Source organism: Psammomys obesus, unplaced genomic scaffold (genome assembly GCF_907164565.1).
Source record: "Psammomys obesus unplaced genomic scaffold, mPsaObe1.curated_primary_1811, whole genome shotgun sequence".
NCBI classification, from domain to species: Eukaryota; Metazoa; Chordata; class Mammalia; order Rodentia; family Muridae; genus Psammomys; species Psammomys obesus.
Window position 1 is genome coordinate 2,442,561 of NW_026585643.1, and position 21,977 is coordinate 2,464,537.

General features: G+C 38.4%; 1 protein-coding gene across 2 annotated transcripts in view; it reads left to right on the plus strand.

Annotated features, from left to right (window-relative positions):
• The window catches only part of Rnf17 (ring finger protein 17), a 138,514-nt gene that overhangs the window by 60,511 nt on the left and 56,026 nt on the right, over positions 1 to 21,977 (plus strand). For both annotated transcript variants that reach the window (XM_055617897.1, XM_055617906.1), the window contains exons 16-22: positions 8,263 to 8,416; positions 10,690 to 10,805; positions 12,999 to 13,116; positions 15,209 to 15,326; positions 18,810 to 19,037; positions 19,993 to 20,143; positions 20,292 to 20,410. In XM_055617897.1, coding sequence (XP_055473872.1) covers positions 8,263 to 8,416; positions 10,690 to 10,805; positions 12,999 to 13,116; positions 15,209 to 15,326; positions 18,810 to 19,037; positions 19,993 to 20,143; positions 20,292 to 20,410 — 1,004 coding nt within the window. The remainder of the gene's footprint in view (positions 1 to 8,262; positions 8,417 to 10,689; positions 10,806 to 12,998; positions 13,117 to 15,208; positions 15,327 to 18,809; positions 19,038 to 19,992; positions 20,144 to 20,291; positions 20,411 to 21,977) is intronic.

The window sequence follows — 21,977 nt, forward strand, 5'->3', positions numbered from 1 at the left end:
TGTGTCTGCTTCTTCTTTTTCTAGGGTTTTTAAGTGGGCCATTAAGTTGCTTGAATGAGCTGTTTCGAATTTCTTCTTGAAGGCACTTAGAGCTATGAACTTTCCTCTTAGCACTGCTTTCATTGTGTCCCACAAGTTTGGGTATGTTGTGTCTTCATTTTCATTGAGTTCTAGAAAGGCTTTAATTTCTTTCTTTATTTCTTCCCTGACCCAGCTGTCATTTAGTAACAAGTTGTTCAGTTTCCATGTGTGTGTAGGCTTTTTGCTATTTCTGTTGTTGTTGAAGTCCAGCTTTATTCCATGGTGATCAGACAGGATACAAGGGATTATTTCAGTCTTCTTATATCTGTTGAGGCTTGCTTTGTGACCAACTATATGGTCTATTTTGGAGAAGGTTCCATGAGGTGCTGAGAAGAAGGTAAATTCTTTTGTGTTTGGGTGTAAAGTTCTGTAAATGTCTGTGAGGTCCATTTGATTCATGACCTCTGTCAGAGATATTGTTTCTTTGTTTAATTTCTGTTTTGTTGACCTGTCCTTTGTTGAGAGTGGGGTGTTGAAGTCTCAAACTATTAATGTGTGGGGATCTATATGTGGTTTAAATTTTATCAATGTGTCTTTTACAAATGTGGGTGCTCTTGTATTTGGGGCATAGATGTTCAGGATTGTGATGTCTTCCTGGTGGAATTTTCCCTTGATGAGTATGAAGTGTCCTTCCTCATCTCTTTTTATTAATTTTGGTTGAAAGTCTATTTTATCAGATATTAGAATGGCTACTCCTGCTTGTTTCTTGGGTCCATTTGCTTGGAAAGTCGTCTTCCAACCTTTTACCCTCAGGTAATGTCTATCGTTGTGTCTTAGGTGTGTTTCTTGTATGCAACAGATTGCTGGGTTTTGTTTATGTATCCATTCTGTTAATCTGTGTCTTTTTACTGGAGAGTTGAGTCCATTGATGTTGAGAGAGATTAATGACCAGTGGCTGTTAGATCCTTTGATTTTGATGTTGGCTGTGTTCATAAGGTTGTGTGCTTGGTTGCTTTTTGTTTTGCTGTAGTAAGGTTAATTATTTCCTGTGTTTTCTTGACAGAAGCTAATTTTCTTGGGTTGTATTTTCCCTTCCAGTGTCTTCTGTAATGCTGGATTTGTGTGTAGGTATTGTTGAAATTTGTTTTTGTCATTGAATATCTTGTTTTCTCCGTCTATGAGGACTGAGAGCTTTGCAGGGTATAGTAGCCTGGGTTGACATCTGTGTTCTCTTAGGGTCTGCATGATATCTGTCCAGGCCCTTCTGGCTTTCATAGTTTCTGTTGAAAAGTCAGGTGTGATTCTAATGGGTTTGCCGTTATATGTTACTTGGCCTTTTTCCCTTGCAGCTTTTAGTATTTTTTCTTTGTTCTGTATACTTACTGTTTTGATTATTATGTGGCGGGAGGATTTTCTTTTCTGGTCAAATTTGTTGGGTGTTCTGTAGGCCTCATGTATTCTTATTGGCTTCTCCTTTAACTTGGGGAAATTTTCTTCAATGATTTTGTTGAAAATATTTTCTGAGCCTTGGAGAAGGGAGTCTTCTTTTTCCTCTATTCTTATTATTCTTATATTTTGTCTTTTCATATTGTCTTGGATTTCTTGGACGGTCTGTGTCAGGAATTTTTTGGATTTAACATTTTCTTTGACAGATAGGTCGATTTCTTCCATTGTATCTTCTACACCTGAGATTCTTTCCTCCATTTCTTGTATTCTGTTGGTTATGCTTACCTCTGTAGTTCCTGTTTTCTTCCCTAAATTCTTCCTCTCCATTATTTCCTCCATTTGTGTTTTCTTTAATTTTTCTAGTTCTATCTTCAGGTCTTGAGTTGTTTTGTTTACTTCCTTCAACTGTCTGCTTGTATTTTCCTCTTTTTCTTTTAGTTCCTTCAACTCTGTCTCTTTTATTTCTTTCAGTGATTTAATTATTTCTTCTCTGAAGGCCACAAGCTGTTTGGCTGCATCTTCCCGTATTTCTTCACGGATGGCCCTAATCTGCTTGTCTTTATCTTCCTCCATTTCTTTACGGATAGCCATGATCTGTTTGGTTTTATCTTCCTCTAATTCTTTACGTATTTTATCTGTCTCCTCTATTATCCTCTTCATCAACATAGATGTAAGGTCATCTTCTTGATTTTCTATTATGCTGCATTGTTCAGGGCTGTTTGCCTCTGGATGGCTGGGTTCTGGAGATGCCATATTGCTCTGTCTTTTGTTGGTTGAGCCTTTACGCTGACCTCTACCCATTGGGCTGATTTAGGTGTTGGCTGTTAGTTTCTGTGCTTCCTGGAGTCCTGAGGTAGGGAGTATCCCCTTGGCCGGAAGATGATTTTTCCTGAAGGAGTCCTTCTCTGCTTTTTGGTTATGGTCACTGTATGGCCAGTGTTTCTCAGGAGTTGCCACTGCTCACCTCAGGTTTATAGCCCTGAGTAGTAGCTGTGGTCTATGTTAGGCAGGGGGGGATCTCCTCTTACCCATAGAATTTCTCAAGACAGCTGCCCCACTGCTGGGTTTCTTGTTATAAATTTAGTGTGCTGCTGCTCACTAAATTTCCATGTACAGTCCTCTTGAAGAAACTGCTGATTCCCTAGCTGTGGGGTTTTCTCCCAACAGGGAACCTCAGTCTGTTATCCTGGGGCGCACAGTTCTGTCCGGGAAAGTGGGAGGTGCACTCAGCAAGTCTCTGGGCCAGAGGCTGATTGCTCTGCTCTGGACCTGGAGAATGTGCACCTAGGTTGAGTTGTCACCTGGGGGCACTGTTCTGGTCTGGAGGCTGGGTGCCTCACTCTGGACCAGAAGCTGGGTGTCTCTGTCTGGGATGGCGGCTGTAGGCACTGCTCTGGTCCAGACGCTGTGGGTGCAGCCCTCTTGAAAAACCAGGGATTCCCACAGTTTTGGCAGTCTAGCTAGGAATAACTGGTTGATCCTTGGCACAGTATCTGAGGGCTGTTGTAATGGCTCTCTGGCTTTTGTAGGTCTGAGGATGCAGCTGTGTGTCCCAGTGCCCTAGGGGAACTCAATAATGGCAGCAGAGCACAGCGCTCCTGCCTGCACTAGAGTCTGCGTGAGTCCAGGAAGTGTTTTGGTGCTGGGTGTCCTAAGCGTTAGAGCTGCTGACCCCCTCCGCTGGGGGTTTCCTCCTGCCAGAGACACGCAGTCTGGTGCCCTGGTGCCCTGGTGCCCACAGTTCTATCTGAGGCAGCGAATCAGGCGCACAGGCAGGCGCCTGTGTCCCGGCTCTGGGTCCGGACTGGCTCTTGGGGCACCTGCGGAACCCGAGTCTTTTCCAGGGGATGTCTGGGTAACCTGAGGTTGGTCCCAAGTGTTTCCTGCTCCGTGGGGTTATCTCTCGACTGGGAAATCCAGTCTATGGTGTTGTGGGCCCACAGTTCAGTCTGGGACCATGACCAGTTTGCGCTGGCGGGTAGCTCTGGGCTGGCGACCAAGCGCCTGGCGGAACCGGGATCTCTTCCGCGGTTTAGCTGGGTGAGTTAAAGCTGATCGAATCCCCCACCGTGGGGTATCCTCTCACATGTGAAACACAATCACTTGTGTTTTATGGCCGCGAGTTCTGATTGCTGGTCACTGTGCCAATCCTGCTGTGTTGCTCCTCAGAATGAGAGTCCTCGAATATACTCATTTTTAAATAAAATAGGTTTCTTTTATTAAACTAAGCTATGGTATGTTTCTAAAGTTCATATATCTCCCTCTCCCCTAATCAAGATGATTTGATTAGTTCTCCAAATGCCAATTATTTTTAAAATTTTTTATTTAACTTTTATTAATTATACTTTATTCATTTTGTATCCCCTCATAAGCCCCTCCCTCTGCCCCTCCCAATCCCACCCTCCCTCCCCTTTCTGCATGCATGCCACTCCCCAAGTCCACTGATAGGGGAGGTCATCCTCTCCTTCTTTTTGATCTTAGTCTATAAGTTCTCATCAAAAGTGGCTGCATTGTCATCTTCTGTGGCCTGGTAAGGCTGCTCCCCCCTCAGGGGGAAGTGATCAACGAGCAGGCCAATCAGATTATGTCAGAGGCAGTCCCTGTTCCCATTACTATGGAACCCACTTGGACACTGAACTGCCATGGGCTACGTCTGTGCAGGGGTTCTAGGTTATCTCCATGAATAGTCCTTGATTGGAGTATGAGTCTCTGGGAAGTTCCCTGTGTTCAAATGTTCTTGTTCTGTTGCTCTCCTTGTGGAGTTCCTGTCCTCTCCAGCTCTTGCTATTTCCCACTTCTTACATAGAATTCCATTCACTCTGCCCATCAGTTGGCCATCAGGCTCAGCATCTGCTTTGATAGTCTGCAGGGCAGAGGCTTTCAGAGGCCCTCTGTGGTAGGTTCCTAGGTTGTTTCCTGTTTTCTTCTTCTGGCTTTCAGAGGCCCTCTGTAGCAGGTTCCTAGGTTGTTTCCTGTTTTCTTTTTCTTCTGATGTCCATCCTCTTTGCCTTTCAGGATGGGGATTGAGCATTTTAGTTAGGCTCCTCTCTTTTGCTTAGTTTGTTTAGATGTACAGATTTTAGCAGGTTTATCCTATGTTGTATGTTTACATGAGTGAGTATATACCGTGTGTGTCTTTTTGCTTCTGGGACAACTCACTCAGGATGATCCTTTCCAGGTCCCACCATTTACCTGCAAATTTCATGATTTCCTTATTTTTCATTGCTGAGTAATACTCCATTGTGTAGATGTACCACAATTTCTGCATCCATTCTTCAGTTGAGGGGCATCTGGGCTGTTTCCAGCTTCTGGCTATTACAAATAAAGCTGCTACAAACATGGTTAAGCAAATATCCTTTTTGTGTACTTGAGCCTCTTTTGGATATATGCCTAGGAGTAGTATGGCTGGATCTTGAGGAAGCGCTATTCCTAGTTGTCTGAGAAAGTGCCAGATTGATTTCCAGAGTGGTTGTACAAGTTTACATTCCCACCAGCAGTAGAGAAGGGTTCCCCTTTCTCCACAACCTCTCCAGCATGTGTTGTCCCTTGAGTTTTTCATCTTGGCCATTCTGATGGGTGTAAGGTGAAATCTCATGGTTGTTTTGATTTGCATTTCTCTAATGGCTAATGAGGTTGAGCATTTCTTTAAATACTTCTCTGCCATTCGATATTCCTCTACAGAGAGTTCTCTGTTTATCTCTGTTCCCCATTTTTTAAGTGGATTACTTGGTTTGCTGCTTTTCAGCTTGTTTAGTTCTTTATATATACTGGAAAGAAAAAGTCTCAACTTCGTATGGAATAACAAGAAACCCAGAATTGCTAAAACAATAAAAGATCTTCTGGAGGTATCTCCATCCCTGATCTCAAGCTGTACTATAACTGAGCAACAGTTATAAAAACTGCATGGTACCGGCATAGAAACAGAATGGTGGATCAATGGAACCGAACAGAAGACCCAGAAATAAACCCACACACTTATGGACACCTGATTTTTGACAAAGATGCTAAAACCATACAATGGAAAAAAGATAGCATCTTCAACAAATGGTGCTGGTCCAACTGGATATCTACATGTAGAAAAATGAAAATAGATCCATACTTATCACCCTGCACAAAACTGAAGTCCAAGTGGATCAAAGACCTCAACATAAAACCAGACACATTAAATCGGCTAGAAAAAAAAGTGGGGAATACCCTAGAACTCATTGGTACAGGAGAAAACTTCCTGAACAGAACACCAACAGCACAGGTTCTAATAACAACAATCAATAAATGGGACCTCATGAAACTGAAAAGCTTCTGTAAAGCAAAGGACACCATCATCAAAACAAAGCGACTGCCTACAGATTGGAAAAGAATCTTCACCAACCCTTTATGTGACAGAGGACTCATATCCAGTATATACAAATGCCAGTTATTATAAAGTTTGCTTGTTTCTTTGAGACAGTATCTTGCTATTTGTTCAGTATATAAACCAGGCTGACCTCAAACTCATAGAGATCCACCTGCTTCTTCCCCTTGAGTGCTGGGATTACAGGTGTGCACTAAGCCTATTACATTTTGATTTGATAGAGAATTACCAATTTATTTTAAAACTGCTAAGTAAATGATAAGGAAGTGGACTTTTCTGATATCAAAGTTATCAGACTAGTGAGCACAAGAAAAATAATACTACTGTTTGATGAGAATAAGTCAGAATTCACAGTCACCGTTACCACATGAATTTTAGCATACTAATAATAAGTTGTAAATATTATGTCTTCCAATGTATTATAGCATGAGTGTTCAAAATCACCAGCAAAAGTTAAGCAAAAAGATTTGCCTGGGATCTATCAAACCTTTGGATGTAATGGTCACTTTGGGGGAAATACAGCAAGTATATTCTACTCAAAGAAAGAATAAATAATAGCATAAGAGTGCTGGCAAGGCAAACAAGATGGACATCAGAAGAGGGAGAAAACAGGGAACAGGACAGGAGCCTACCACAGAGGGACTTTGAAAGACTACCCTGCAGGGTATCAAAGCAGAGGCTGAGACTCAGAGCCAAACTTTGAGCAGAGTGCAGGGAATCTTATGAAAGAAGGGGGAGATAGAAAGACCTGGAGGGGACATAAGGAACATAGGACATAAGAACATAAAGAAATTCATAAGGAGAGAGAAAAAAAAAATCTGGGCCCAGGGGTCTTTTCTGAGACCGATACTCCAAACAAGTACCATACATGGAGATAACCCAGAACCCCTGCACAGATGTAGCCCATGACAGTTCAGTCTCCAAGTGGGTTCCCTAGTAATGGGAACAGAGACTGTCTCTGACATAATCTGATTGGCCTGCTCTTTGATCACCTCCCCCTGAGGGGAGAGCAGCCTTACCAGGCTACAGAGGAAGACAGTGCAGCCACTCCTAATGAGACCTAACAGACTAGGATCAGATGGACTGGGCGAGGGGCATGGGTGGAGAAGAGGGAGGAAGGGTAGGATTGGGAGGGGACAATGGAGAGGGCTACAGTTGGAATACAAAATGAATAAACTGTAATTAATAAAAATAAATAATTTTTTTAAAAAAAGAGGGCTGACAAGATGTCATTTTGGTAAAGAAGCTTGCTGCCAAGCCTAACAACCTGAGATTGATCCAGGAAGCCATATGGTTGAAGGAGACAATTGACTTCTGCAAGTTCTCCAGCCTCCACAGGAATGATGTGATAGGTGCACCCACATATGCACATAGATAAATGCAAATAAATGTGATTTAAAAAAAAAAAGTAATTGTATAAGGATATAACCACAGAAATTCAAAAGGTAGAAAATTCTGCCTCAAAGAGGTTTCAGTGTTTTTCTAATGGTGCAAATGTGGAAGGCAGAGGACAACTGCCAGAATTGGTCCTCTTCTCCCAACATGTGGGTTCCAGAAAACTCAGGTTGTCAGGCCTGGCAGTAAGTACCTTTGGCCACTGAGCCATCTTGCTGGCCCAGAAAAGGTTATTTTTAAGATTCATTTTTATTATTTTAATTTGGGGGGTGCTTATAAGTGCAAGTGATGGGAAATGCCCCTATGGATCCTCTTGGATCTGGAACTTCGGATGTTTGTGAGCTACTTGACATGATTGCTGGAACAGAACTTGGGCCTTCTACAAGAGCAGCATGCATGTTTACCCGCTGAGCCATCTCTCCAGCCACCACCCTGGAAAAGTTACTTTTGAAAGAGGGCTGTGCTAGCATATAGAATTAGCTTACAAATTCCAGAGATAACGGTCACATGCAGTGAGATGGAGAGATTGCCCAGTGATTGAGAGCACTGGATACTTTTCCAGCAAACCTGGGATCATTGTTCAACACCCACATAGTTGCTCAAAACCACCTGTAAAGCCAATTTCAGGAGAATCTAATGCCCTCTTCTGGACCCCATGGGTATCAATCATGCACATGATGCATAGACATACATATAGGCAAAATACATACACATAAAATAAAAAATGTCTTTAAATTTTATGTACAGTATGACTTAGTTTTGCTAAAAACAAAATTTTAGAGTATATGTGTACAGACGTAGGCATAATCTAGATGAATATACAGTAAGTTACCTTGCTGAATGGAATTTTAGTTTTGTTATATCTATATATACTAATTTTATAGTGATTCTGAAATAGTCTCAAAATAAATTACATGACACCTGATTGATCTGTATCTAATGTCATTTTCTTAGTGTTTATGAATTTCTAAGCAGTACATACAATAAAATCAACATTGGAGCTTCCATTTTCTATGAAACTATAGTGTCATATTCTTTTTCTTCCTCAGATGGAGAACCTGGACTTTTTATCTCTTCTAAAGACAATTGAGGAATTCTATAAAGGTGAAGATGGGGAAAATCTGGAGATCCTTTGTCCTGTTCAGGATCAAGCTTGTGTAGCTAAATTTGAAGATGGAATTTGGTATCGTGCAAAAGTGATCGGTAGGAAAGTACATGTCGTTTTCATAGGAAAATACTGTATGTCAAAGTATCATCTGAACTGTTAGAAAGTAAATCACGGAGGTTGTGTTACCTGTTCTTACTGTATGCTCTGACATATGTCTTTAAAGGACAGTTAAAACAGTAGGAGGCCAGTCTCTGGCTGTTAGAGATTGATTTACTTAATTAGGAATTAATTAATTGAAAATCTGGCTAGAAAACCAGTAGATGGTACAAGACAGCAAAAATCCATTCTTTGAAAGTTGTCTGCCTCTTCCTTTATCTCTGTTACTGCCGTTTTTTTTGTTTAAAATGCAAATCTTTTAGCATCCTTTCTGAATCACTGTATTCCTCTTTCCTAGGGAATTGCATTATTATTTAATTTTTCCTGTCTTTTTGTACATTTTTTACATTTTCCTTAAGTAATTGAATTAATTTCACAAATAACAGAATTAGAGCCAGGCATGATGGAATTACAGCATTACACCTGTAATCCCAGCATTTAAGAGGCAGAAGCAGGAGAATCATTTTAAAGCCATCCTAAGCTATATAGCAAATTCAAGACTAGCCTGAACTATTTGAATGTATATCATTTCTCAGAAACAACAACAGAATTATTGCAAAATGAAATGATTAAAAAAATTAAAGGTAAAGCCAGGTGTGTGTCTTGCCTGTAGTCCCAACTGATGTGAAAGCTGAGGCAGAGGGCTGAAAGTCCAGGCCCTGAGCAACTGATCAAAAGCTGTCTCAAAACAAAATGATAAAATAGTCTGTGGATGTAGCTGAACAACAGAGCATTGGCCTAGCATGCATCAGGCCTTTGCTTCAATTTCTAATATCACAAAAATAATAAATATAAACAAATAGGGATTGAAGATTAAAGATTTCTAAAAACGGAGGTACTGGCAACAGAGCATGTTTGGTTACTCTCCTACCTATGGCTATGAAGAACAATTATATATGAAGCCATTGGGTTTTGGAAGTTAGACATACCATAGGCAGTTTAGCCCAGTATACTAAATTCTGGCTTCTGGTTTGGTTTATTTTTACCTGAGAAAACTCATGTTGAGACTCGGTCCTCAATGCAGCAGTACTGGAAGGAAGAGCCTAGTGGGAGATTGTGGGATCATGAGAGCTTTTCTTGGAAGAGTTAAGTCTTGCTCTGAATTAATCGCCAAGAGAGTGGGTGATTTCAAAGCAAAGCTGCCTCTCACTGCTTCTTAGAATGTTTTCCCCACTAATCTAAGCACTAACTAGCTATAACTGAAATTTTCTGTTCTAATCTTATATGAAAACCATTTAACCTTCCAAATTAAGTTTTCTGTCCTCAGTTATCACGGATTTTAATCCAGTTAGTGGTTAGTGTCTTAAACTATCTAACCCTTTTCCAGATACAGTTCTTTTGAATGTGTGTTGCTATAACTAAATATCACAGACTGCGTTGCTTATAAACAATAGAAATACTGCTCACACTTTTGGAGTCTGGGAAGTCTAAGGTCAAGGCATGGAATGATGGGGGTCTATAGGATTGCTACATATTTGCTGCTCTGGAACTTCATTTCGCCTGGCAGTTCACTTCCCTGTTTCCCTGTATTAGATAGAGCCCCTTTTTTCTGGCTCCTGTGTTTATCACTACCATGTACTTCTTTGTTTGGGTGGTACATCATCCTACATTGCTTTCCTCAGAAAAATGAAAGAATAAATATTAGGTAAATGAGACTTCCCTACCTACTTGCTCTCTTCTCAGATGTGATTGATAATTTGGTTAAAGAAAAATGCTGTTGATTAAATTTCATACTATAGGTTTTCTACAGTTTAAAACTATGTCTCAATCGTAGCCTTGAAAAGAGTAAAAATAATGGTGCTGGAAGAATTGAGACTTCTAGCCCAGGATGCATAAAGGAAACTGGCAGATTTCCCCCACATTTTTGCCTTACAGCTGATAACAGGCACCATCTTAGCCATCAGGGATGGGACCAACCAGCACTGTGCCACCTGCTTCTACTTCCTCCAAACAGCCGATAATGCTGGTTTCTTCCTCTGTTGTAGTGATGTTACTGTATCAGTCTTTCGGTTTTGAAGTGATAGAGTTTCATAGTCCTGTATGTATGCTAAAGAAATATAAAGTCTCAACCATCCATTTGGGGTGATTTCATAAGTCAGTTTATCCTTATACAAGTTTCTGCATAATTGAACTTCCCAAAGGTTTCTTTAAAGTATAGACCAGACTACCAGGCCTGTTAAGTTTGTGATTTCTATTTTCATAACTCTTAAAGGATTGCCTGGACATCGGGAAGTAGAAGTTAAATATGTGGACTTTGGTAATACTGCAAAAATAACACTTAAAGATATGCGGAAAATAAAGGATGAGTTTCTGGAACCCCCAGAGAAGGTAACTTACCTGTTAGGAACACTACAACTAGGTTATTAAGCCAATATGAAATAGGAGTTATTTTACATAGGAATGTCATGTCAGTGACTATTTTTGTTATAAACACTGATTCAAGAACTATAGATAAAGTTCTGCTTTGTAGATAAAAATACTCTTTAAGAAACACTGTGGAGCTAGAAGGTAGAGCACTTGCCTAGCATTTACAAGGCCCTCAGTTCAGTTCTAAGCTCTGCAGTAATAATAATAGATATATGTTTACAAATAGGTATACGCATTTAAATAGTGTTTTGTCATAAGTACTTACTGGTGTGGTGCTTTTAATTCATTATGAGCTCCCATGTCATGTGCTAGAGTTTCAGTTTCATAGCACATTGAGTGATAAAGCTCATCTCAGAAGTAATTTCACTGTAAATAATCAGAAGTCTACAATAGAAAAAAGAAGTGCAAAAGAATATGTAAAATACTTAACCCTGGTAATTTAAAATGCTTAACCTTGGCAATATCTGGGTAGTAGGATAAGAAGCAGATTACTTCTAATTTATATTCTCTTGTTATTTAAATTTTTATTAAGATGTCTTTTTAAAAATATGTCACTTTTTCTCTTTAAAATATGTTGTATCTTAAATTTTTATTTTGCGTGTGTGTGCACATACACAGACATATCACAGCAGTCATGTTGCCCCTTGTGGAAATTGGTTCTCTCCTTCTGTTATGTGGGCCCTAGGGCATGGGACTCGGGTTTTCTAACGTAGAAGCATATACCTTTACCTGTGGAGCTATTTGGCTAACAAAGGCTGGCTCTGTTTTGGTTTGGTTTTTATTGTTGTTTTTCAGTTTTTTTTGTTTTTTGTGGGTTTTTTTTTTTTTGAGAAGTAGGAAATATCATAAAAATAAACTAGAAAATGCAGATGAGCAAAAATATTCAGTGGGGTTGGAGAGATGGCACCAAGGTTAAGAGCACTAGATGCTCTTCCAAGGACCCAGGTTTGATTCCCAGCACCTACATGGCAGCTTACAGCCATTTGTAATTCCAGTTACAGGACATATAATGTCCCCCATGGTCTCTGTGGGCACGAGGGGTATAGGAATGTATGTTATGCACAAGCACAAAGAAAAAATACTTGCATGCATAAATAAATAAATATTTTACAATATATTCAACATTTTAACCAGGCATGGTGGCATATACCTTTAATCCAGCATCCAGGAAGCAGAGGAAAACAGATCTCTGTGAATTCAAGACCCGCTTGGTCGACATACTAAGTTCCATTTTCAGTCAGAGTTACATGGTAGGACTGGGTCTCAAAACCCAAAATAAAAATAATCTTTTTTTTTTTTTAATATATACAGAGTTCTGTCTGCATGTAGACCTGATCGCCAGAAGAGGGCACCAGATCTCATTATAAATGGTTGGGAGCCACCTTGTAGTTGCAGGGAATTGAACTCATGACCTCTGGAAGAACAGCCCATGCTCCTAACCTCTGAACCATCTCTCTAGCCCCCACGTGTTTAATATATGTTCTTGAAGGATACATCTTTTACAATGTTCTGTTATATTTTGAGACAGAGTTTTGTTGTCATACTGTGTAGCTCTGGTTGGCCTGGATTTGCCATATGGACCAGGATGGCCTCAAACTCACAAGATATTGGCCTGCGTCTGCCTCCCAGGTTCTGGAATTAAAGGCATGAACTACCATACCTGGTCGTCTTTCACATTTCTAGCAGTTCTACAGTGAAAATAAATTTTCTTATATGTCTGTATGTCTCTCTCTACATAAATGTCTTCACTTTTAAATGAATGCTTATTATTCTTATATATGAATTATAATCATTTCATTCAAACAAGTAGTTAATTCCAATTATTTTTATTTATGAGGTTATTTTATAAATGTATTATGAAGGTATAGGTTCTTCATGCATTTGATGATTTATAAATAGTTTAAGTTAAAGAACTTTTTAGTTTAAGGGTTTTACTTGATTTGGTTAGGGGCTTTATTTATTTATTTATTTATTTATTTATTTATTTAAAGCTCTGTAGTTAGAACCTAGGACCTCAAGCTGTATCAGTATCATGCTTTTCCAGTGCTGTATCAACCAAGCTATGTAAACAATAGCTTTCTACACTTCTATAAAACTTTAAAGTAGCTAGAAATTAAGTTTATATTCTTAATGGTGGAATTTTGTTTGATACAGGCAATTAAATGTAAACTGGCATTTATTGAACCAAGTGAAAAAGCACAGTGGTCCAAAAAGGCTAAAGAAAAATTTGAAGAAAAGACACAAGATAAATTCGTGAGGTGTTCTGTTATTAGTAAGTTATTTCTATCTTTGTCTATCATTATTACATTATTATTATAATAAGATTAGCATTATATAACAATGGTCATATCTTAGAATAAATTCAGTGTTTTTTTGACTAACAACAATGGGAAAGAATAGTCATTAAAAATTAGGATTGAGGGATTTTCTCTCTCAAAGCTTACAGGCTTTACAGTCAAAGCACACCAGACACAAAAGCATACCACTGAAGACTGAAGTCATCTTTACAGTAGATATAATAGTTTTCACCTATAGTTACTTCTACTTGGGAGGCTGAGAATTCCTGGGGCACAGGAACTTGAGGCCAGTCTCAGCAACATAGCTAGGCTCCATTTAAAACAATGAAACCCTCAAATCACCTTCACTGTGGCCCCTAGCAAACCTAAAGCTAGAAATTAGCTTATTTGTCTGCATTTGCTGAGTCTTAAGGTTTAATCCTAGGCAGGTGAAGGGAGGCAAAGTATGGTTGATAAATAGCTTTGTTTGCTTACTTGTTTTTCTTTTCTTTATTTGTCCCAAGTGAACTCAGTTGTAGATTCCCTCCATATTTTGAGAAAATATTGAGAAAAGTTACATTTTTGAGAAAAGTTATTCCAGTTTTGGAAGTGTTCAGGTCTACAACACTGCTTCACCACTAGCCCACAGTTTCCTAACACATGTTCTGAAAATGAAAGGTTGAATGACTGCATCTGATTTAAATTGTTATGACTATAGTGCTTTTATCTGGAAGCCTTATTAGAGAGCGTCTATCTCCTTTACATTAAGCAGAGATACTACTTGCCCCACACTCCATTGTAGGTATTCATTGTATACAGTGTGTGTGCACTCCCCAACTTGAAGAATTCTGAGTCTCCAAACATATTTGACCATAAACATTCTACCATGTGAGTTCCAAGAATCAAACTCAGGTCGTCAGGCTTAGCATAGGCACCTTTACCCACTCTGCCACCTTGCCTCTTGGATTTCTTTTTTGATTACTCTTTCTCATTTCATCATTTGTTAGTACCAGTGACAGCCACCACTAATTATGCCATAGTTATTAACTAGGATAATTTAAGGAATGCCAAAGGGTCTTACACAATCCTAGCCACTACCCCTACCACCTCACTTGATTCTCATTTACTTGTGAACTGTTAAAATTGTGACTTTAGGATGACCACTTGTGAGAATGACAGCTCGCCATTAGTATGGAGTCCCTGCTCATAAAGTAGGAAACATGTACATTTAGTAGGAAGATGTCAGGAACAGCAATAAAGAATAGCTATGGAGCGTGAGCCATGCTGAACTTAAAGAACTTTGTAAGAAGTCTAGCACTGTGGAAGGCAGGAGGGTAAGAGTATCTGTGCTTACCACTGCATTGCCACATGTTCCTAGGTAACTTACAGAGACATTGAATAGTAACCAGAAATGATGTTTCATATGTTGAAAGAAATTTTCTAATGTATTTTTAAACTATATAATGTGTTACTCCTCGCAACTGGTTATCTTTTTATTTAGAATTATACTTCTGATTAGCAGCTACCAACTGTTGTTAATTTACAAAAGGTATAGTTATACTGATTCGATATATATTTGAGGTAGTATTTTTTTTGCGGACTGTAGAGATGACTTAGTGTTTAGAGATGGTGTTTCCTAAAGAAATCTTTTTGTTATCTATTCAGTTACTTATTAAGTAAGTTCCTTGCTTTACACTACTATTAAGAAAATAATTTTACCCTTAATTAACTTTTAGTTTGCTGTACAGAGTAGATACAAAAAAGCAGATAAATTAGATAATTTTTAGATAAAAATTAGATAATTTTCCTAAAGAAACAAAAGTAACAGAAAAATATTGTAGCAGTAAAAATAAAAGTAACAGAAAATTTTGTAGTGCTCTCTATGCTATACACTCAGGTAATTATTGACAATCATTGTGGCTTCAGAATACTGCTCTGACTCCTAGAAAAACTGGAACATTATTCAGCCAGAAATCTCATGTAGGCAAAACTCATAAATTGCTTCCAAATTTTAACAAATTTGCTGAGTTGGTGCACTTTGCTGCATATATCTTTCGTTTTCCCAAACTAGTCTTAATCATTTTACAGAGATTCTGGAAAATAATGTGCTCTTGGTTGAGCTTTTTGATTCTCGGGCTTCTGGAACAAGTGCTATTAGTATTAATGACCAGCTCGTCAAAGAAGGCCTAGCATCTTATGAAGCAGGGTAAGTAGTCAGTAGAGCATCACTTTAGTTCATAGATAATGTTTTAATCACAAGAGGAATAAGGAATTTCCCCATTCCTGCATCAGAGAAAAGATGCTAAGGGGGATAGTTGAAGCCATTAGACTAATGAGTGAAGCAGCCTTCTTTTCACTCCTACTTAGGAACCTGAAAAATCAAGTGGTAGCTCACGCCTTTAATGCCAGCATGCAGGAGGCAAAGGCAGTAGATCTCTGAGTTCGAGGCCAGCCTGGTCTATAGAATGAGTTCCAGACAGCCAGGGCTACACAGAGAAACCCTACCTCAAAACAAACAAACAAACAAACAAACAAACAAAAAAAAAAAAAAACAAAAAAACAGAGAACAGGCCGGGGAGAAGGGCTTCTTGAGAACAAGATTGCTTCTAAGAAAAAGAGGCAAACATCATTACTTCGATGCAGGATCTGTCTTGGGCCTATTTAAGTAAGAAAATCCAGATTAAAAACAGCGCTAAGGATAGTAGTAGAGTCTGCATTCCCAATTTAAGAAAAGTTTATTTTCCTAGGTATGAAGGGTTACTTTAGCCAGGCCAAAGCATTATTGTCCTTAGCCAGGAGCAGCCAGTGGCTGAGGTTATCCAAGAAGCAGTGGAGACTTGTGCAGAGAGGGTAGTCCTATAGGGTCTCTTACAGAGCACCTGTATGCAGCCTTCAAAAAAATGCAACATTTGAACACCTATTAGCATAAGCCAGAGAGATAACCTCCAGCTGAGGCCTATAGTAATTCCTACTAACAATAACAGCCTATGATTGTGTTCTCCCTTTCACTGTTAAGTCACACATGTGGAAGGGAAAAAAAATGAAAGTAAACAAAACTGTATTTGAAATTATTCTTTTAAATGCCAGGTTTTGGAGGTGTGGGGGCATACACACATGACACACTTGTGTACATCTGTTCAAAAGGGCATGTTTACACATGGAGGCCAGAGATCAAACACAGTGGCGTTCCTCTGGAGCCATGCAGGTTTTTTTTATGAGGCATTATTTTTATGTGCTACCTGAGGCTCACATATATGGTTGGCTAGCTGAGTGAGACCCAGAGATCCTCCTGTCTCTGTTTCCGTAGTACATGCATGTGCCACCATGCCTGTTTTTTGTGGTTGTTATTGTTGTTCTTGTTCTTGTTGTTTGGATGCTGGGAATCAAACTAAGGTCCTTATGTTCTCCTGCCAAATACTTTACCACTGAGTTATCTCTTTAGCCCCCAAGGCTGAAAATATTTAAGATAGTTAAGTGACTTTCAACAAACATGTAGTCATATATCAAGTTGTGCTGTGACCTCGGCATATGCATGCCTACACCCATATACCACATACACAAAAAAAATATAAAACATAACTGTAGGCCATTATCTATGGTGGATATAGGTAACAAAGTTTTGGGGTAAAAGGAAATAATTATACACAGTGGCAAAAATCCCTTCCTCTAGGATCAGGAGTAAAAAAAACCTATGGCAATTTCAGCATTTCTGTTCAGCAGAATACTGGAGTCATAGAGCACTTAAACAAGACAAAGAAAAGCATCCATCTTGGACAAGAAATATTTAAAATTGTTGTTCATAGATAATATGATCTTACATGTAAAAATATTAAAAGGTCTGCAAACTATTATAATTAATAAAATTTAGCAAAATCAGCAGGATATGAAGTAAACATGTTATGGTTTCAAAACAAATTACAATTCAAAAAAGCTTAAAGGTATGATTCCCAACAGTGGATACAATAACTGAGAGGTGCTTGAGTGATGGGAGCATAAACATAATCAATGAATTGATCCAATGATGGATTCATAATTTAATGTATAAACTTTTGGAGATTGGGACTAGCTGGAGGTTGGAGGCCACTGAGGACATGATTGTGTCCCTGGGTCTTCTAGGTACGCAGCCTCTGTCACATTCCTTGCATAATGGTATTCTGCCTCATCTCAGACTCAAACAGTAGGTCCCACCAGCTTTTGACTACAACTCCAGAAACAAATCTTTCCTCCTTTTTCTCCCAGCTATACACCACAGTGACAAAAAGACTAACAAAAAATCAGCCCCATTTTTATATACTAATGAAAATTTTAAAAAAGAAAAGAATGCAATTTTATCTACTGTAGCACCAAGAAGAATAACATACTTTAAGAATTAACCAAAATGGGGCTGGAAAGATGGTTCTACAGCTGAGAATACTGATAGCTCTTCTAGAGGACCCAGGCTCAATCCTCAGCACCCACCTGGTGCTCACAATTATCTCTAACTCCAGTTCTAAGGGATCTGTCACCCTATTTTGGCCTCTTCAGGCACTGGTGCACAGACATAAATGCAGACAAAACACCCAGACACATAAAATAATTAGCCAGAGGGGGGGAAATATTATTCAGTACAAATCAGAAAACTTTTTTGAAAAAGGTTAAGACATAAATAAGTGGAAATTCATCCCCTGTTTATAGATTAGAGCACTTTGATGCAATCAGTACCACCCTTAGTGAGCAAGAGATTAATGATCTCTATCCAAATCCTAGTGATACTTTTTGCAGAAATGGAAAAAATCCATGCTAAAATTTATACAAAAATTCAAAGTAGTAAGTGGCCTGAAGAACCTAATGGATGTGCACACCCCAATTTCAGATTTTACTACAAAGCTACAGTAATCAAAACAGTATGATACCAGCAATTATACATGAAGAAAATAAGTGCATAAATCTGGTACACTGGGTGACTTAGATGGGGCTAGCAACATATAAATGATAAATAAGAAAAAATGAATTTATCTCATTAGTCACCCAGTGGAGATGGAATTCTCTGGGTTATCATGTGTGGGATAGGGGAGAGATCATGGTTCTGAGGCAAGGAAAAACTAGAAGCAAGTAAAAACCAGATAGTACTTCAAAAAAAACAAGTAGCTGTATTGAGTTCAGATGAAAACTGAAAACTGTCCATTAGATTTAGCAAAAACAAACAAAAAACACAACAACAACAAAAAGCCTGTCAATGATCTTTGAAATAGATCTCAGCTTATTGTGAAAGATGTTTTTTTTTTCATCTAGTTGTCTATGGTTAGAATATAATCTGTTAAACATAAAATACTTTAGTAGTTTTGCTTAATGCATTCCTATTGACAAAGTGATACTTTTTACTGTTGATACTCTTTAGCCAAAGGTTTTTAAACTCTGAGTTGTTTTCTTTGTGAGTATAAATATCAACGGGAAGGATTGAAGTTATGAGTAAGGTTGGTAAACTTACCTACTTTTAAAGTAGAAAGTTTGGGTTTAGCTTTTCTTTTGTGTGCTTGTGTTGGTGTTTGCTAAGTACACTTTTTAAAGAAAAATCAACTTTTGTAATTGTTACTAATATCAAAGTTAGGGATCAGAAAATCATAGATGAAATGTGTTCATCTCTAAAAGTAAGCAAGTATTATTAGTATTTTACTGACTTTTCTTTTGCCAACTTCTGTTATTTTTTCAGATCTACCCTCAAAGATAATTCTAAAAAGCACCTTGAAGTATGGGATCCTTCTCCTGAAGAAATCATTTCAAGTGAAATAAACAGCCTAAGTCCTCTATCTGTAAAATCTCTACCTAATGAGAATTTTCAGTCATTATATAACAAGGAGCTGCCTGTGAACATATGTAATGTAATATCTCCTGAGAAGATTTACGTTCAATGGTTATTAACAGAAAACTTACTTAATAGGTATAATATAGAATGAAAGCAATTGCCTGTGGTTTTATTCTTTATATTCTTTGTTTCAAATAGCTAGATGCCATAGTGTTTAATTTTGAAAGCCATGAGATTATTTAAACTAAATTGTCTCTTACTCTTTTAAAAAGCATAGCATCTCTTTTTGAGCTATTTTCATAACACTAGAATTTATACCGTAAGTACTTACTAAGTACCTTACTCTCTGTCAGCCTATATTTAGTGTGGAGGATTGCAGGAAACACATGGATAATTCTTTGCTGACATAGGGCAAAATTATAGTAAAGAGAGATGATGAATGAATAAAATTTAGTGTGGGGGTGATGATAAGAGAGTAGTAAAGAAAAGTAAAACATTTGAGGAGAATGGCTTTAAGATGATCAAAGAAGCTGGGCATGGTGGAGCATGCCTGTAATTCTAGCACTCAAGAGGCAAAGGCAAGTGGATTGCTATAAGTTCAAGGCCAGCCTGGTCTACAAAGTAAGTTTAGGCTAGCTAAGGCTTTTCAGATGTATCCTGAGGTATGCACTCAGCAGGCAGAGGGAGGCAGATCTCTGAGAGTTCGGGGTCAGCATGGTCTACATAGTGAGTTCCAAGTCAGTCATAGCTTAGATGCATTCTCAAATACATAAATGAATGAATGAATGAATGAATGATGAAATCTTTGAGCTGTTCAAAATGGTACTTACCCATGGGAAAGTTCACATCCTAAACTGCTGTCAGATGTGCTCTGAAGAAGGCAGGAGATACCACTCCAGGGCTGTGTCTGAGGGACCTTTATCTCAAGCAAAAGGAAAAACTAGTTCAAAAGTGAAAATGCTTTATACATTCAAAGAACATTGCATTCACTTTGGCCAGAGTGAAATGACCAAAGGATTTTGGTAGAAAATACCTGGTAAGAGAATTATATAAGAAATTATTTGAAATTAAAACACTTATATTTCTATAGTTTGGAAGAGAAGATGGTCACTGCTTATGAGCACTCAGAATGTAAGCCTGTGAAGTGGGAACATGATATGCACTGTGCTGTTAAGGTTCCAGCTAAAAATCAGTGGCGAAGAGGCCAAATCATCAGAGTGGTTACAGACACTTTGGTGGAGGTAAATGCAGAATTAAAACCTAAACATCAAAGTGTGTTTTTCATTTGTCCTGTGATTCCTTAGTTCAATTTTTTTATGATTTTCCACTTGAAAAAGGCAATTCTTGAAATGTTGTCTTTAAACTTAAATTTACTTAAATGTCCTATAGGTCTTGCTGTATGATGTGGGTGTTGAACTAGTAGTGAATATTAACTGCTTGAGAGAACTTCAAGAAAATCTAAAGACAATGGGAAGATTATCTTTGGAGTGTTCACTTGTTGATATAAGGTAGGTTTGGGCTAAGTAAACTTTCTCATTTTATATTTAAATATTTTAGCATGGTTTCTTGTCAGTTTTTATTAGTACACTCTGAAATTCTCAAAAAATTTTATTAAGGAGGGCGGGTGGGGGAAAAGTTGTTGAGACAGAGTCCTTCTGTGTAGTCCTGGATCTTGCTATATAAACCAGACTGAGATCCAGCTGGTGTGTGCTACCACAACTGGGTAAGTAAGAATTTTAAGATGAGGAAATAAAAAATGTTTGAGCCTATAAATTTAATAGCATTAAAGAAACAGGGAGGCTAGATAGATTTCAAATTGTTGAGAATAAAAAAGCTTTGAGGAAAAATAAAGGCAGATAAAAATAAAATATGTTTCATAAGTTTCCAATTATATAGAAAGCTAGAAGTGTAAATTAATAATAATAATAAATGGTATGTAAGACCAACAGAAAATAAAATCTGAAAACTGAAAAATCAACTGAGTGTTACGACCATACCTGTAATTCTAGTGCTCAGAAGGCTGAAGGAAAGAGGATCATAAGTTTAAAAATTAGACTAAGCTATATAGTAAGACCTTTGTTCATAAAAAGGAGAAGGATGAAGGGCAAGAGGAGGAGGAGGAAAGAAAAAAAAAAGGAGGCAGAGTCAGTTCAGAATAAGATGATTAGCAAAAAAATGCAGAGTTTGAAAAGAGAAGACAGTTCACACCCAAGAAAAATTAGAAGAGATCAGAAATGTGAACTAAACTAGGAAAATCACAAAATCATGTTCGACTGGCCAGATGTCTTAGTGGGTAAAGGCACTTGGTTGCTGTGCCTAATGTGTTTAGTCTCCTGGACCCACATGCTGGAGAGAACCTGTAGGCATAAAGTTACTGTGTAATTCAAATGCTGATTTCTGTACCACCATATATAGTTGCAATGAGGATTCTGAGAATTTCCTTTCTCAATGCTGTGTAAACACTGCTCCCCAATTGCCCCCTGATATGGCCAGTAAAGCTGCTTGCAGCCAATCACTGAGCAGGGGAGAGAATAGGGCTGGACTTCTTGCCACCCAGGCAAGAGGAAGGAGTAAGAGAAGAGGAAGTAAGGCATTCAGACATGGAGAGGTCTAGGAAACATCAGGTGAGAGGAGCTAGAGCAGGAAAGCTACAAAGTCAAGCATCCTTGGGATGTGCCCTGGGAGGAAGCCCCACATGAGGCATCAAAATGTTAAGGTTATTTTTATAAAACTGTTTCTCTGTTTCTCTCTTAACTAGGCTCTCACACAAATAACTAAGACTTATGTTTGTTTAATAGTAAGCTTCACAACACAATAACTGAGCAGTTATTACTTTATTCTTAACCCTCTAAGCTAATTTGGCTTCCTCCCAGCATACATTCCAGGGATACTTGAACTTTACAGCTTTATTTGCTGAGCTCTTTCTCCTGGCCTCTCCTGGGCATCTTTGCTGTGGCTGAATCCCCTACTTCTTCCTCTAACTCCTCCTCTCTCCAGCCCTGTTCTCTCCCTGCTCAGCAACTGTCTGTAAACTGCTTTATTGGGATATCAGGGGATAATTGGGGAACACTGTTT